Source organism: Pongo pygmaeus, chromosome 18 (assembly GCF_028885625.2).
Source record: "Pongo pygmaeus isolate AG05252 chromosome 18, NHGRI_mPonPyg2-v2.0_pri, whole genome shotgun sequence".
Lineage (NCBI taxonomy): Eukaryota > Metazoa > Chordata > Mammalia > Primates > Hominidae > Pongo > Pongo pygmaeus.
Window position 1 is genome coordinate 32,920,303 of NC_072391.2, and position 16,763 is coordinate 32,937,065.

The following is a 16,763-nucleotide window of genomic DNA, read 5'->3' on the forward strand; positions in this document are numbered from 1 at the left end:
AGGCCAAGGCAGGTGGATCATCTGAGGCCAGGAGTTCGAGACCAGCCTGCCCAACGTGGTGAAACCCTGTCTCTACTAAGAATACAAACATTAGCTGGGTGTGGTGGCGCACACCTGTACTCCCAGCTACTTGGGAGGCTGAGGTGGTAGAATTGCTTGAACGTGGGAGGCAGATGTTACAGTGAGCCGAGATGGCGCCCCTGCACTCCAGCCTGGGTGACAGAGTGAGAGAGTGTCCCCCCCCAAAAAAAAGATAAAATGTCATCCTCACATCAGCCTTTTGTTGTGAAAAATAAAATCAAGAGTTTACTCAGTAGTCAGAACAGTGCCTGACAGTAAGTCTGGTTAAAGTGTTAGCTATTACATATTATAGATGAGCACAATGTACGTCATTATTAAATGTCAGCTTTATTAGTATTATTTGTTTTGAGACAGTCTTGCTCTGTCGCCCAGGCTGGAGTGCAGTGGCACGTCTTGGCTCACGGCAACTTCTGCCTCCTGGGTTCAAGCGATTCTCCCATCTCAGCCTCCTGAGTAGCTGGGATTACAGGTGCGCGGACCACGCCTGGCTAATTTTTGTATTTTTAGTAGAGACGGGGGTTTCACCATGCTGGCCAGGCTGGTCTCGAACTCCTGACCTCGTGATCCACCCGCCTCGGCCTCCCAAAGTGCTGGGATTACAGGCGTGAGCCACCGCGCCCAGTCGGCTTTATTATTCAATGTTAGCTTCATCTGCTTTGTACACGAATGCATACCCAGTGCCCAGAACAGTGCCTGGAACATTAGGTGCTAAATAAATATTTGTGACTTAATGCATGAATAAGGGTGAACTTCTTTTCTTTTGCTGTCACTGGAGAGTTGAACTCTCCTTCCAACGGCGGCGGGGTGGATATTGGCATATTCGGGGACTTTAGGGCTGAAGTCAAGGGCTTAGTGGGGCTTAATTTGTGGGCGGGCCCAGGGCATAGCCCTCATTGTTTCTCTAGAAAGACGTGTCCAACCTTCAAAGGACCTTCTTAAATCCCGCTGAAAGGTTAAGTTGGGAAGGAAAACCTGCATGCCTATGTATCAGGAATTAATGTCTTTTGTCTTGTTTTATTCAGTAGTTTCAAATTGCCTTCTCCAGGCAAGGCTGATGAAAGTGCAAGTTGCAAGTTAATTTGAATGTTTCTTTTTGCTTTTGCTCTCACAGGAAGTGAAAAGGCGACCAAACACTCTAGCATTCATGCCACCAAAAAGAGGAGTGTTTTGCAGTTACAAGACCTGGATTCGAATCACGACTCCTCTTAGCTGCCCTGTAATCAGGCACAATTACTTGGGTCTCTGAGTCTCACTTTCCTTATCTAGAAAACGGAGATATCTTTACTTCCTTCGTAAGACTGGCGAGAAGGAAATTATCTGTGCATTTTGAAACCACTTAAGCCTTGTACACGTTTTATTTTTGGGATCGCCCTGGTAGGGCTTCAGAAAAATAAAAAGGAGGTCCCTGAGAAAAGGCTGGGGACCTTACATCTGAGGTCAACCCTCTCTGGTCCCAAGGATGGCCTAGGCTGTTCCGCCCCCTGGCTCCCCAGGGGCAAAGTCGTGAGGGTCCAGGTGAGAGCCCAGTGCTGGACGAGCCCGGGGCCCAGGGGTCCCGGCCGAAATCCCTGCTGTCTTTCAGGTCAAACGTCATAATCCCCGAACCCCAGAAAGGACGAAAGGCAAGGCAACCCCGAAAGACGACGAAATCAACCCCAGGGCGCAGGAGAGGGAGGGCCAGTGTGCTGCCGACGAGGGAGGCTGGAGCCGCGGGGACGAGGCGCCCCATACAGCGGCAAGAGGGCGGAGGGCAGGAGCTCGCCATCCTGGGTGAAAGCGGGGCCCAGCGAAGGGACCCGGCCACAGGAATCTCGGTTCCACCCCGCTACTCCCGGCTGTGACTCCAGTTTCGTCCCCAGCCGCCCGGACCCCTCCCCCGCCCCGCCCCCAGCGGGCACTCAGGCCGTACCACTGCCTTCATGGGGGTGGAGTTAGATCGTGGGCTAGTCCTGCCGATGAGAGAGGGGTTCTTCCTCAAAAAATATGATTATGTATAGTATTCGCATGATTCTAGTTAACTCGTTTCCCTTCTGCCTGCTCGGACCCTCTACCTGCCCTACGAAGGGGGCGGAGTGCGCTCCTGCCTCCCCCTGCTCTTCCGCGTTCGGTGCGCGCCTGCGCGGTGCGTAGGCAGCGGTGCGTACTTAAGCTTCGACGCAGGAGGCGGGGCTGCTCAGTCCTCCAGGCGTCGGTGCTCAGCGGTGTTGGAACCTCGTTGCTTGCTTGCCTGTGCGCGCGTGCGCGGACATGGCCTCAAACGGTAGGTAAGGGCGCGAGGCGACGGCGGCGGCGCACCGGGCCGAGGCCTCCCAGCTGGGCTTTTCATTTTCAGTGGGACCGGGGCGGCGATCCCGTATGGGATTCTTTGGCGCCCCGGTGGCGGGAAGCCGTGGAGAGGGGTAACTGGAGGAGGCTGGTGTCGCCATTTTGTTTCGCTCCTCTGGCCCTCGCGCGCGGGGCGGGAAGTCTTCTCTTCGCAGTCCGTTTGCTTGGGGTGGGCGTTTGGAGGGACGCTTCTTAGGGGTTTGAAGCGTCAGGTGAGGGTGGAAAACGCCCATTCTCCGTGGCCTCGCCTCCCCCAACTCCGGGCCCCGCGCCCGGGCCCGCTTTGTCGCAGTGCTGCATCCGGGCACTCGCGGCGCGCACGCGCTCTGCGGGCCCCTCCCCCCTCGCGGCGCGGGTACCCCTTCCCCGCCTCGTGTTGGTTCAGCTTTTTGTCGCGAGACCCTTCACGGAAGACTCGGCGGCGCGCGTCCGGTGTGAGCCTTGTCCCTCAGTGGTCGTTCGCGAATGGGCGGGACCGCTCCGTTCCCGCCTGGGTTGCCACGCGGCTGGGGGCGGAGGCTCGGGATCGGGGCCGCGCTCCCGCTTAACGGTTTGGCGGCGGTGGTCAGGGTTCGACCAACGGACTTGGGGACAGGGCCCGAGAGTTTTTCCCGCGTAAATTGATTTTGTTTTGGACACAGGGTCTTCCTCTGTCGCCCAGGCTGGAGTGCGGTGGTGCGATCTCAGCTCACTGCAACGTTCGCCTCCTGGGTTCAAGTGATTCTCCTGCCTCAGCCTCCTGAGTAGTTGGGATTATAGGCGCCCGCCACCACAGCCCGGCTAATTTTTGTGTTTCTTAGTGGAGGCGGGGTTTCACCATGTTGGGCAGGCTGGTCTCGAACTGCTGACCTCAGGTGATCCACCCTCCTCGGCCTCCCAAAGTGTCGGGATTACAGGCGTGAGCCAACCACGCCTGGTCTAAATTTCTTTTTTCTGAGATAGGGACGGAGAAGGACGGCCGCCCGAGGCCACACTCTCCTGGTCCTTTCCCTTTTCCTGCGGGGGAAGCGCCGCGTTTCCTGTGCTGGGAGGATGAGTTGATCTTGTCCGTGTATCTTAAGTGGGGCGTTTCAAAAGCGCTTTTGTTGCTTTTGGTTCGCTGGGGGAAGGCAGGGTAGGTGAGAAAACGGAACCATCTGGAGCCCCAGGGCTGGGGACTCGAGTACCTGTTGACTTTCGCCTCCTAAGGCGAGCAGTTGGATGATCTCTGTCATTTGGGGTCCAAGGGCTCTTTTGATTCTCTGGCTTTGCACTAAAAAGCCCACTTCATCTCCGGGATTGGTCAGAGAGTGAAGAATGGCTTTTTTTTTGAGACTTAATTATTCTGTGGGTCTGGGCTGAGAGAGCAGAGGCCACAATCTGAATACTGTTCGAATTCAAACCTGTGCCATTTGGTAGCTCTGCGACATTGGGCGAGTTAGTCTCTTTTGACTCCTGGAGATAATGGCTTTCTCATAGAGTGGATGAAACGAATGCGCGATGTTTTAGAGCAATCACTGACATGAATTGGGCTTGCAGAAAATTGTGGATGTCCACCAAGACCTTGGTATTTCCAATGGTTAAGGCTTCTGGGACTCTGTAGAAACTTACATTTTCTTCACTTTTTCTTTATTGTAAGAACACTTGGCTGATACGCCAGTTTGTTCCTCTTCTCAACCAGTGTCTCATGGAGGAATTTTATGCCCTTTGATGCAACATAGTTCTATTTTTATTTTTATTTTTTTGAGATGGAGTCTCGCTCTGTTGCCAGGCTGGAGTGCAATGGCGCGATCTCGGCTCACTGCAACCTCTGCCTGCCGGGTTCAAGCGATTCTCCTGCTTCAGCCTCCCGAGTAGCTGGGATTACAGGCGTGCGCCACCATGCCCGGCTAATTTTTTGTGTTTTTATTAGAGATGGGGCTTCACCATGTTGGTCAGGCCAGTCTCGAATTCCTGACCTCAAGTGATCCACCCACCTCGGCCTCCCAAAGTGCTGGGATTACAGGCATGAGCCATCGTGCCTGGACTACGTGGTCCTATTATTCATCAGTGCTTGAGTTAAGGAATTTAGCTTTAATTCAACTCTTTCAGAGTGGTGGCTGAAGATAATGTGATTGTATTTTTCTTTTGCAGATTATACCCAACAAGCAACCCAAAGGTGAGTGCTATTTTTGGGCTTCCAGAGTTTGTAGAGGGCAAGGGTGGTCAAGCCATGTTTTCTGATCAAGCTGGTTTTCCTTTTATCTAGTTATGGGGCCTACCCCACCCAGCCCGGGCAGGGCTATTCCCAGCAGAGCAGTCAGCCCTACGGACAGCAGAGTTACAGCACTTATAGCCAGTCCACGGACACTTCAGGCTATGGCCAGAGCAGCTATTCTTCTTACGGCCAGAGCCAGAACAGTGAGTCTCTGTCAGCGGGTCACCTCTTCCTACTCTTTCTGAATATTGCTTTTCTTTTTTTTTGGAGACGAGTATGGTCCTGTTGCTCAGGCTGGAGTGCAAGGGTGCTATCTCAGCTCACTGCAACATCAGCCTACCGGGTTCACACGATTCTCCTGCCTCAGCCTCCTGAGTAGCTGGGATTACAGGCACCTGCTACCACGCCCGGCTAATTTTTGTGTTTTTAGTAGAGATGGGGTTTCACCGTGTTGGACAGGCTGGTCTGGAACTCCTGACCTCCTGCCTGCCTTGGACTCCCAAAGTGCTGGGATTACAGGCGTGAGCCACAGTGCCCTGAATGTTGCTTTTCTTAAACCTGAGCAGCACTGAAATGTTGAAACTGTTTCATATTTTTTTTCCCTGAAACAGTGTATAATTCTTAAAACTCTTTGGGGTCTGAGTCCTTTACAGGGCATTGTGGCACACCTGTAGTCCCAGCTACTGAGGAGGCTGAGGCGGGAGGATCCCTTGAATTCAGGAGTTTGGTGCTGCAGTGAGCTATGATGGTGCCTGTGAACAGCCACTGCATTCCAGCCTGGGCAGTGTGTTGAGGCCCCATCTCAAAAACAAAACCAAAAACAAAACAAAAATGTTTATTGGTTTGTGATTCTGTTTCCATTTATTTTCTTTGGCTTTTAATTTTTTTGACTCGTCTTATTTTCCGTCAGCATGAAAGAGCATATTTTCTAAAGAAGCGGTTTTAGGCCAATTCTGAAATGGAGAAAATGGTTTTGTTTGAAAATGTGTGAAATCATGTGATACATAAGGAGGTGGGATTTGCCCCAAGGTCCTGAAGTGTAACTAAGAAAGGTGGTTGTCCTGTAGATACTGCACGCACAGCTGCATATTACAGTGCTGTTAACAAGGATCCTTGGGCCTGGGTTTAGAGGGTGGTGGTGGAGATGGTGTTGGGATTGGCAGGGTGAAATTGGAACTGTACTAAGGAGTTGGTAGAAGTTGGAGCATTAACTTTAGGCTTTGAAAGGAGGGTAACTATCTTTGCCTGTGAGTTGCAACGTTACTAACAGCTTCTGAGAGGCTGACTTTATGAGTATAGGTATTAGGTCGTATATGTTTTCTTTAACCCATTCCTTACATTTTCTCTTTCTTGATGGCTTTTGTGACTCCCTTTTTCTTTCCTGGTAGCAGGCTATGGAACTCAGTCAGCTCCCCAGGGATATGGCTCGACTGGCGGCTATGGCAGTAGCCAGAGCTCCCAATCGTCTTACGGGCAGCAGTCCTCCTACCCTGGCTATGGCCAGCAGCCAGCTCCCAGCAGCACCTCGGGAAGGTACGGTGGTGTTGATGTCGGGGAAGGCTTGAAAAGAGGGGTGAGTTGATGAGGAATGATAAAGGGACCAGCAGTAGGAGCAGCAGTTCAGAAGTGTAATTGGGGTAGGGGAGCTTGTGTTGGGTACAGAGAATGGAATCCACTAAAAGTGAAAGGAAACTGGGGGCTATGCTGGAATTGTGATTGTGTTTTTTGTTTGTTTTCTTTAGTTACGGTAGCAGTTCTCAGACCAGCAGCTATGGGCAGCCCCAGAGTGGGGGCTACGGCCAGCAGCCTAGCTATGGTGGACAGCAGCAAAGCTATGGACAGCAGCAAAGCTATAATCCCCCTCAGGGCTATGGACAGCAGAACCAGTACAACAACAGCAGCAGCAGTGGTGGTGGAGGTGGAGGTGGAGGTGAGATGTCCTCAGCTTTGTCTGCCGCCCATTTTCTTTTTTTTTTTTTTTTTTGAGACGGAGTCTCACTCACTCTCTGTCGCCCAGGCTGTAGTGCAGTGGCACAGTCTCGGCTCACTGCAAGCTCTGCCTCCCGGGTTCGCGCCATTCTCCTGCCTCAGCCTCCCGAGTAGCTGGGACTACAGGCGCCCGCCACCGCGCCCGGTTAATTTTTTGTATTTTTAGTAGAGACGGGGTTTCACTGTGTTGGCCAGGATGGTTTCGATCTCCTGACCTCGTGATCCGCCCGCTTCGGCCTCCCAAAGTGCTGGGATTACATTACAGGCGTGAGCCACCGTGCCCGGTGTCTGCAGCCCATTTTCTATAAGGATTTGTATTCTCCTGTTTTAGCCTAAAAGAGGGTTCCTGTCTTGTTTCCTAGCTGTCTTTTTAATTTCTTTTGTCCTTTATTGCCTGGCACTTGTCAAACCTTTTAGTGCTACTTTACAATCTTTTTTTTTTTTTAAACCGTTTTTTCTTTTTTCACAGGTAACTATGGCCAAGATCAATCCTCCATGAGTGGTGGTGGCGGCAGCAGTGGTGGTGGTTATGGCAATCAAGACCAGAGTGGTGGAGGTGGCGGCGGTGGCTACGGACAGCAGGACCGTGGAGGCCGTGGCAGGGGTGGCAGTGGTGGCGGCGGCGGCGGCGGTGGTGGTGGTTACAACCGCAGCAGTGGTGGCTATGAACCCAGAGGTCGTGGAGGTGGCCGTGGAGGCAGAGGTGGCATGGGGTAGGTGTTTCATGAGCCAGGGAGTATCTTTGGTGGGGAGTGTGGAGGATTGCATGAATCTCCCTGAAGCCAGTCCCTAGTGCATGGTTTAGTATTCTTGTTTAGGCATCTGTGAGGGCTTTGATTTGGGGGCAGTGACTTTCTTTTTACATCCCCATTTTATTTTTGTGAGAACTTGGGAGCCTGAACTCCCATCCATACCACTGAATAGAGATTTTGAGTAATGATACTTGTTTCCAAAAAAAAAGAAACCATACATAGATACGTATGGATTGGAGTCATTGATATCCTAGGCAAGAAACATGGAAGTGAAGACTTCTTTCTCTGCAAGGGAAACCGATGATCCCACTCCTGGGAAATAGTAGGGAAACTTGGTATGTGTAGTCCCATGTGTCCTCTAGGGAGTTGGTAATGGTTAACCTGACTTCAGCTTCCAGGAATTGGCTACTCTTCCCGTTTTCTATAGTCATTTGAATCCACGAGCTTGATTTGCACTAATTTGACCGACATTGATTTTGTGTGTGACTTGGTTTATGGGGCCAGCTGACTGAAGTGTGCAGACCTTTTGGGCAAAAATATGCTTGACAGTGGTCTCCCACCCATTTGTTCCACTGTCTGCCTTCCCCTGGTTACTTAAAATTCATCAGCTTGTCCAACTGGACCTTCTTTCCTTCCTGCTGAAGTTGATTTGAAGTAAAACCTTAGATTTGATGTTAAAACAGTTGTCAAATCTGTTGGTAAATAAGATTTGAAGGACCCTACTCTGTCTCCCTTGAAAAAGGGGAGGAATGTCAGTGTTACTGTTTTTGGAAAAAGTAGATTTTTAAACCGAGTTTGGATATGGTAAGTATGCAGAGGTGGGTGGGGGCAATCTCAAAAACGTACGAAAATGAGGAAAACAAAAATGAGGAAATGTGTGCGTGTGTTTAATGCAAAACTTTAAAAAGAAAAACAACTGTTATGTGACTGTTAACTTGCTCTGCATTTTATGTGCCACAGGTATGAAAGGTGACATTGCAAAATACTCCGCTCTTCTCGCAGTGTAGAAGGGGTGACCCCGGGGGTTGGGGGAGATCAAAAACAGCTCAGTAGTTAGGACAGAGCTTAGCTAAGTTTGTCTTGCTTTAAGGGGAAGTTGCCTTTGGTTTTGACTTTTTATGGAATGGGGTTGGGTCTGCTTGCTGCTTTCAAAGCAAAAACCACAAAAATGTGTTCAAGGCTACCCCAGCCTGGTGTGAAATGTCTTCTGGGTAAATTGGGGTAGGGTTTTTAAACCAACTACTTGGTTGTCAACCACTTGCGACAAGAGGAAAAAAAAACATCTGCTCCATCGGAAGAACGACCAAGGAAAATGGGTCATTTTTTTTCCAGAGGAAATAGATACATAACCTTTTAAAGCAAAATCTTTATAAACTGTGTCTGAGAAATTGCACACGTGTGTGTGACATGCTCAAAGGTCAGACAAGGGGTGGTCAGGAAGGGATGTATTTTAGTAGCCACTTGTATCTTTTTCCAAAATCACCTACCCATGTTTGGGGAATGTTAAACAAAATCAAAAAACACCCTTTTGTAGCCGTTGGAAGCTTCATGTCCTTTCTTCTAACTTGTCTTCTCCAGCGGAAGTGACCGTGGTGGCTTCAATAAATTTGGTGGTAAGTGAACAGAGTTTCCAAAATTCCCAACTCCCAGCAATGCTTTGTCTGATTGTTCATTTGCAGATGTCTTAGCGTGTTAATTTAAATGTCAAAGGTTTTGAGGTGTCCAGAACCACCTCCAGAAAGGGGTAGGGTAGAATGCCACCTGTTGCCTGGTGTGTGCTAACCTGGAGCAGGCAGGGGTAAGACTTAATAGTTGTCTTTTACCAAATGGGTTTGCCCCAGGTTATTAAGAGGGGTCTAGTAGGCCTTGGACAGGGCTGTTGCCACACCTGGCACTTAGTGACCATCATCATGAGAAACTGGAGAGTGCGTGCTGGAACACGTGGTGCCATCTTGGCTTTAGGATCCTTTTGATCATTGTGTCCAAGGCTTGTGTGTGTGTGTGTGTGTGGGAGACAATTCCAAATGTTTTAATTCTGGAAGAGGGATGTAACATTGCCCTGAGGATGGTGAAGTTGGTATACATTTATAAAGTACAGAATGGTGTCAATGAATGCAATTTTATGTATATGGACTTAACTGAGATGGGCAAATAGAAACTAGCTCTGGGAAGGAACATGTGCACTACTTCAAGAAAGATTGGAAGCATGTGTGGCTCATGGGAAATAACCAGGTCTTAAACAGCACAAACTGAATTTATGGACCAGGAAGGTCTTAAACAGCACAAACTGAATTCATGGAAAAATGACAAATTTGAGAAGTCTCCCAGTAAGCTGGAACTTTTCTGGTTTGGTTAACTAACAAAAGGTTTCTTGATTTGTTTCAACATTTAAAGCCAAAGGCGTGGGTTCATGACTTAGGTGTCATTGCGTGTGGGTACAATATTTATATATAGCGAATTCAGATAAACATTGGTCAAAGATGGTCTCTGGAAAAACAAAATAGAGGCTGCATTACGGAAATAAGATTTCTGGTCTGTTCCCTGGGACATGCTTAAAAAACACAATAGCTATTATGTATGGTTTTTATTTTCATGTGGTTTCGGGGAAACATAACACGGTTTTAAGGATGGTTTCTAAAGATGAAATTAAAAATTGTTCCACAAGGGATAAGTGTCTGGTGGTAAAGTTGGGAGAAACTGGATGGATGCACATCGCATGGCTGGTGGCGAGCCCATCTGTCTTCTCTCGGGTGAGAGAACCGGGCCAAGCTGAGTTGGTTTGTTCACTTTAATGGGTCTCCGTTTCCCCTGCCATCTGTGCTGAGGACATTTCCCAGCCTGAGCTGGGGGAGGCAGCATTTTCTGAAGTGTGGAGTTGTCTCTGTGGAGACTCAAGTTACAGATCTTAAGGGGCCTGCCTAGGATTTTCTCCTCTGGGCAGGTGACCCAGGAAAGGGTTTGGAGTGAGGCTGTGAGCACTTACATGATATTATACAAGTTTGGATTTGGTGTTAATTTTTTTCCTTGTCCGTTTTTTCCTGTTGACTAATGGCTCCTCTTTTCCTTGTTTTTGTTTTTGTTTTTGTTCTTTTTTTTCCATGTCACTTAAGGCCCTCGGGACCAAGGATCACGTCATGACTCCGGTGAGTTCACAGGTAGTGGCATGAAGAGTGGCTAAAGTGGTATCAAGACTGCCTGGATGTTCTTTGAAACTATTATAAAAAGGAAACTGAAAAAAAGGGGGGTAGAGAAGGAAGGGAGTTAGGTGTATCCTTAGTTAGCAGTGAGAAGTATTCATTATGAAGTATTTCTCAGAAATACCTGGCTTGTGGGTTCCACCCCCAGTGATTTAGGTCTGAGATGACCCTGAAAATCTACCTTTCTAACAAGTCCCCAGTGATGCTGATGCATCTGGACCACACTCAGATGGTTTACAGCAGTGGTTTTTTCAAAATGTGGATCATGTCCAAGTTGGTGAAGAAAACTAGTGAATGAAAGACCTGACCACATGAAGTAAAGCATTGAACTCTTGTTTAGATTGTATTGATGTTTGTGTACCAGATTTGAATGTAAAATGGGTTTCTTATTTAATTCAGGGACCTTCAACTGAAAATTGGTAAATACTGATGGACTTTTCTGTGTGGTCTTGGGCATTTCACTCCTGAGCCCTGGTTTCCATACTGTATACTGTGTGTTAACATGTTTCAAAGGATAATTGTCAAACTAAATCTGAAATTTATCAGCATGGCTGGCATATAGGGACTCAAAAGGGATGTGGATTTCTTTTCAGTTGTCTTCCATAAACCAAATGATACCAGTTGCTTGATGGATACTAGGTGCTTTAGGTTTTTTCCTGTGTCTTTTATTTTACCTTTTCACATTTGCATTTTCTGTGTTCAACAAGCAGAACAGGATAATTCAGACAACAACACCATCTTTGTGCAAGGCCTGGGTGAGAATGTTACAATTGAGTCTGTGGCTGATTACTTCAAGCAGATTGGTATTATTAAGGTACTTGTGGAGGGGGGTGGATGCCTTCTGTCAGTGTTGCAGGCTTGTGGATTTCACACATCAGTAAAAGCCAGTCTTTAATGGTTGCCAGCAGTAAAAACAAGTCTTAATGGTTATTGCCAGCTTAATTTGTTGAGGAAAGAGCTTTAGTTACTGTTTTCTAAAAGAAATTCTATCTTAACACAAAAAGTTTAACTGATAAGAGTGCCCTAAACTCTCAGATTTGTACTCTATAGTAACTTTCAGTTTTATCTTTCAATATTGGAGTGAGAGACAGTTTTCTTTAATGGAGGTTTACATGTGAAGTAGGAAGAAGTAACTGGGAAGAGGGGAGCTGAAGTTTGGGAATGGTAAACCTCATGTTCTAGAGGAAGAAGATGGAAAGGAAGTACTGTAGCCTTTAAAATTGATGTTACCTCATTTTGCTTTCTTCAGACAAACAAGAAAACGGGACAGCCCATGATTAATTTGTACACAGACAGGGAAACTGGCAAGCTGAAGGGAGAGGCAACGGTCTCTTTTGATGACCCACCTTCTGCTAAAGCAGCTATTGACTGGTTTGATGGTATGTATGAGAAGGCTGGCAGAGGTGGGGCTGGGGATATAGGGCAGCAAGCCTTATGAAACAAGCCATAGTTTGAGGGTTGTTTTGAGTCTTCCAACACTTACTTTAGCTGCGGTTTCAGGTAGTCTCATTTTTGCTTATTATGTGTCAGCAGATTATAAACCGTTTGAGAAAGGCACGCTTCTCTTGTATTTTTGGATTAATGTATCTTGCATTTAAAGTTTCTTGATAATTTTTTATTTCTCTAGGTAAAGAATTCTCCGGAAATCCTATCAAGGTCTCATTTGCTACTCGCCGGGCAGACTTTAATCGGGGTGGTGGCAATGGTCGTGGAGGCCGAGGGCGAGGAGGTGAGGAGCTACCTGCTGGTGGTGCAGAGGGGTGATGGGGAGAGTGCAGAAGCTGGTAAAGGCTTGCGTGGAATGGGTTAGATTTACCAAACTTGGAGGGGGAGCAGACCCATACTTGTTCTATCTGCATTAGGACCCATGGGCCGTGGAGGCTATGGAGGTGGTGGCAGTGGTGCTGGTGGCCGGGGAGGATTTCCCAGTGGAGGTGGTGGCGGTGGAGGACAGCAGCGAGCTGGTGACTGGAAGTGTCCTAATCCGTGAGTGAAACTTTAATTTTTTTCTTAGTTCTCTTGCATGCGTGCCTTTGATATTATGGTAATGAGGTATGTGCATGTTTTCCAAAGAAGTAAATGTCAGGGCCACACTGTTGGGGTCAGATTTAGCCAAAAGCTTACCTAGGTAAGGTTGATGTAATGGGAAAGGTAATGGATTGGGTTCAGTAATAATGATTTTTGTTCCTGACTCTGAGAAGCAAGCCATTTTGGCTTTCTGAAGCCTCACTTTCCTCAGTGTATCTCTAAAGTCACAGTAGTTTCTTCCTAGTTCTAGGTCTTGCCTGTTCCCCATTGCTCCAGACTAATTGTCTTCCTTCTCCTTAGCACCTGTGAGAATATGAACTTCTCTTGGAGGAATGAATGCAACCAGTGTAAGGCCCCTAAACCAGATGGCCCAGGAGGAGGACCAGGTGGCTCTCACATGGGTAAGAAAGGCAGACCTGGTGCTTGGGAGCTGGGACCAAAGAATCCTTAATTTTTCAGCGGGGAGGCTTGGGGAAGATAGGGGAATGGGAATATGATAGATCTTGTTTCTTTTGTCCTAGGGGGTAACTACGGGGATGATCGTCGTGGTGGCAGAGGAGGCTATGATCGAGGCGGCTACCGGGGCCGCGGCGGGGACCGTGGAGGCTTCCGAGGGGGCCGGGGTGGTGGGGACAGAGGTGGCTTTGGCCCTGGCAAGATGGATTCCAGGTAAGACTTTAAATCAGAATAAAAAAGTAGAGCAGTTGAACAGAGGCCATAGGATAACAGGGTTTTGTTGAGAAAGTGGTTTCATTTTGAGGGCTAGATGGAAAGACCTGAGGTTGTAACCAGTAGTGGAGAGGGAAGGAAAATTAACTCAGGGGGAGTGAATCTGTAGACCCACTTGAGATAAGATACTCGCTGGGTTAGGTAGGAGGGGCAGATAGGATATCTAGGCTTGGAGAGGCTGGTAACTCAAATATAATGGATACTTAATTTTTTTTTTCTTTTTTTTTGCAGGGGTGAGCACAGACAGGATCGCAGGGAGAGGCCGTATTAATTAGCCTGGCTCCCCAGGTTCTGGAACAGCTTTTTGTCCTGTACCCAGTGTTACTCTCGTTATTTTGTAACCTTCCAATTCCTGATCACCCAAGGGTTTTTTTTGTGTCGGGACTATGTAATTGTAACTATACCTCTGGTTCCCATTAAAAATGACCATTTTAGTTAAATTTTGTTCCTCTTCCCCCTTTTCACTTTCCTGGAAGATTGATGTCCCGATCAGTAAGGTGGAGAGTTTTCCTGTTCGGATAACCCTGCCCAGCAGGAACTGGAATACAGTGTTCCAGGGGAGAAGGCCAAATGATATCCTTGAGAGCAGAGATTAAACTTTTCTGTCATGGGCAAAGTTGGATGTTTAAATGAGAAATGAAGAACATGAGATATCATGAGTGTTGGCCTAAATTTGCCCAGCTATGGGGAATTTTTCCTTTACCACATTTATTTGCATACTGGTCTTAGTTTATTTGCAGCAATTTATCCCTTTTTAAGAACTCCTGGATCTTTTGGCCCTTTTAATGGTGAGGCTCAAACAAACTACATTTAAATGGGGCAGTATTCAGATCTGACCATGGTGGAGAGCGCTTAGCCACTCTGGGTCTTTCACAGGAAGGAGAGTAACTGAGTGCTGCAGGGGTTTGTGGAGTGGAGTCAGGATCTAATCCTCAACCCTGGGAGACCAGGCAGTTGACGGCTGAGAAGGAAGTACATAAGTTATATGGTTCTCAGAATCAGAAAATGGGAAAGCCGGAAGTGAGTCCTACTCAAGATTTCTTGACTCTATTTCCATTTTATGGCATTCTGATTCTGAAACCATCATGCAGGAGGTCCTGAAGGGGCCAAATTCCTATCCCAGCCTGGTTTACTTAGGTCTTAAGAGGATGCTACAATGAGAAGAGACTTGGGAAATGGAGATGGTGAAAAGGGGGAAGGTTTTCTGGGAAAGGAAGGTAGAGGTAGTTGCTTGTATTTAAAGGAGTCGAGTGACTCCCTAGCTGCTCTGGTGAACAGGGCTTGGGTAGATACCTGCTATAAGGAGACTGGTCTGGCTGGGTCACTTTCACATCCTGCCTGTACTTAGAGAGGGCTTGAGGTCATTGACATTTTGAGATTTTAGGCTTGATCCCTTTTTGATTGGAGGGTGGAAGGCCCTCCTAAGGGAATGATGAGTGGTAGGAGGGGGAAGGGGTTGCAGCCAATGAGTTAAAACCTTAGAGCAGTGTTCCTCAGCCTCTTACCATGTGGTTGTAAAGTTGCGCATACCTGCCAACCAGTTATTTAGCATGCTTTTTATTTTAGTTACACAGAGCGTAAAATTAACCCAAGAGCAAAAAGGTTTTAGTTACGGGGTTTTTAAACTTGGTTTGTAAGACAGCTGCCATCACAAGCATAGCTTACAAATGTGCTGGGGACCCCTAATTGGGAAGTGTTTTCCTTTCAAATTTTTATTTTTTATTTTTAGAGACAGAGTCTTGCTCTGTCACCCAGGCTGGAGTGCAGTGGTGTGATCTCGGCTCACTGTAGCCTCCGCCTCCTGAGTTCAAGCGATTCTCCTGCCTCAGCCTTCTGAGTAGCTGGGAATACAGGCGTGGGCCACCATGCCCACCTAATTTTTGCATTTTTAGTGGAGGTGTGGTTTCACTGTGTTGGCCAGGCTGGTCTCTAACTCCTGACCTCGGGTGATCCACCCGCCTTGGCCTCCCAAAGTGCTGGAATTACAGGCATGAGCCGCTGCATCGGGCCATCCTCTCAAATTTTCAAGTGTTCCACAAGTATGTTCTCTACTGAAGAGTTGCTGCATCCTTGAATCTTGGGTGATTTGAGGCACAGAAACTATGACTATTTTTTGAGATAGGAGTTTTGCTCTTGTTGCCCAGGCTAGAGTGCAATGGCACGTTTTTGGCTTACCACAACCGCCGCCTCCTGGTTTCAAGCGATAGCTGGGATTACAGGCATGCGCCACTATGCCCAGCTAATTTATTTGTATTTTTAGTAGAGACGGGGTTTCTCCATGTTGGTCAGGCTGGTCTCGAACTCCCGACCTCAGGTGATGCACACACCTCGGCCTCCCAAGAAACCATGACTTAGGAATAGCAGGTTTGCCTTCCCTGTCAGCATTGGGGTGCTCTCTAAGCAACAGTAGGCAGAGAGTGGCCTGGCATATTAAAAACAAAGGATCGTCAAGTGGGCCTTCCCAGGCATTGCTTTGACTTAGTACATGTAGAGGATGTGGCAGTTCTCTCCCTGTCCCTGCTGCTGCTGGTTTTTCTTTGTTAAATGTTACGTTGAAATGGCCTGATAAGATATTTCTGAGTAGTTCACTGTTGGTGCTTTGCCTAGCAGGATTCTAATCTTGCTTTGGTTGTGGTCTCCTGATGCCCTCCTGCTAGGAGTGGAGGAGGTCGAAGCTCCTTGTAAGATCTGATTACTGGGACCATTAGTGTCAAGTTCCTGTGTCCTTCAAATGGCATATGTGATTGGCCTTGGCCTTAAAAGGAAATAGGGTCCCAGGTGACTGTTTAGTGGGTAGGTCCAGTTTGGGGGGATTTTCCAGGAGAATGGATAGAGACACCTAGCAGCAGAGAGAACATTGGTGCCTCTCAAGCCAACCTCCCACCTCAGCCTCCCAGGTAGCTGGGACTACAGGTGCTTCCTCATTACCACACCTGGGTAATTTTTTTTTTATTATTACTTTTTTTTTTTTTAAGAGACAGGGTTTCACCGGGTTGCCCAGGCTGGTCTTGAACTGGGCTCAAGTGACCTGCCTGCCTCAGCCTCCCAAAGTGCTGGGATCACAGGTGTGACCCCACTGTGCTTGGCCAGAATACTCTATTCTTACTGAATGATTGAAGTCTGTCTTGAAGCGTTAGGTGTCCCATTTTTGTGAGTTGGAATTGGGACAGGCTAAGTAGGAAGTGAGGACGGTTGGGAGAGCTGTGCTGTAGGTCTGTTTGTCCCTTCCTTGATGTAGCCTTCAGTTAGCCCTTTCAGCTTTTTTCCCCATCTCGTGCCGGGCCTTCCTGGGTTTCAGTACTTGGATGTAGGGCTGCAGTTGCGTCAGTGGTGGGTAGATTGACCAGGAGTTAAGGTCTAGGGTCCAGCCCATTTGAGACTTGACTCACTGATCTACCTTTAGGCATGTCTTCCTACTTCCAGTCTCATCCTTTTTAAATAAATTTTTTTTTTTTTTTTTTTTTTTGAGACAGGGTCTCACTCTGT

General features: G+C 47.8%; 1 protein-coding gene across 4 annotated transcripts; it reads left to right on the plus strand.

The window, feature by feature from the left end:
* Positions 1-396: 396 nt before the first annotated feature.
* On the plus strand, positions 397-13,717 carry FUS (FUS RNA binding protein). Of its 4 annotated transcripts, none has more exons than XM_054454347.2 (15): positions 397-2,341; positions 4,519-4,543; positions 4,634-4,785; positions 5,971-6,115; positions 6,325-6,512; positions 7,041-7,284; positions 8,902-8,936; positions 10,434-10,466; positions 11,231-11,334; positions 11,770-11,899; positions 12,148-12,249; positions 12,383-12,506; positions 12,849-12,949; positions 13,070-13,217; positions 13,509-13,717. In XM_054454347.2, exons 1-15 carry the CDS (start codon positions 2,329-2,331, stop codon positions 13,546-13,548), a joined length of 1,584 nt encoding a protein of 527 aa, XP_054310322.1. In that variant the 5' UTR covers positions 397-2,328; the 3' UTR covers positions 13,549-13,717. The 4 variants fall into 4 exon arrangements, with proteins under 4 accessions (XP_054310322.1, XP_054310324.1, XP_054310323.1 ...); XM_054454349.2 differs by having other exon boundaries at positions 6,325-6,506; XM_054454348.2 differs by having other exon boundaries at positions 5,974-6,115.
* The last annotated feature ends 3,046 nt before the right edge of the window (positions 13,718-16,763 follow it).

What these genes read in the sequence shown, in the direction of transcription:
- FUS (XM_054454347.2), top strand. An exon ending in TTACGGCCAGAGCCAGAACA is followed by an intron (nt 4,786 to 5,970) that starts GTGAGTCTCTGT and finishes CTTTCCTGGTAG; the next exon opens with CAGGCTATGGAACTCAGTCA. An exon ending in CCCAGCAGCACCTCGGGAAG is followed by an intron (nt 6,116 to 6,324) that starts GTACGGTGGTGT and finishes TGTTTTCTTTAG; the next exon opens with TTACGGTAGCAGTTCTCAGA.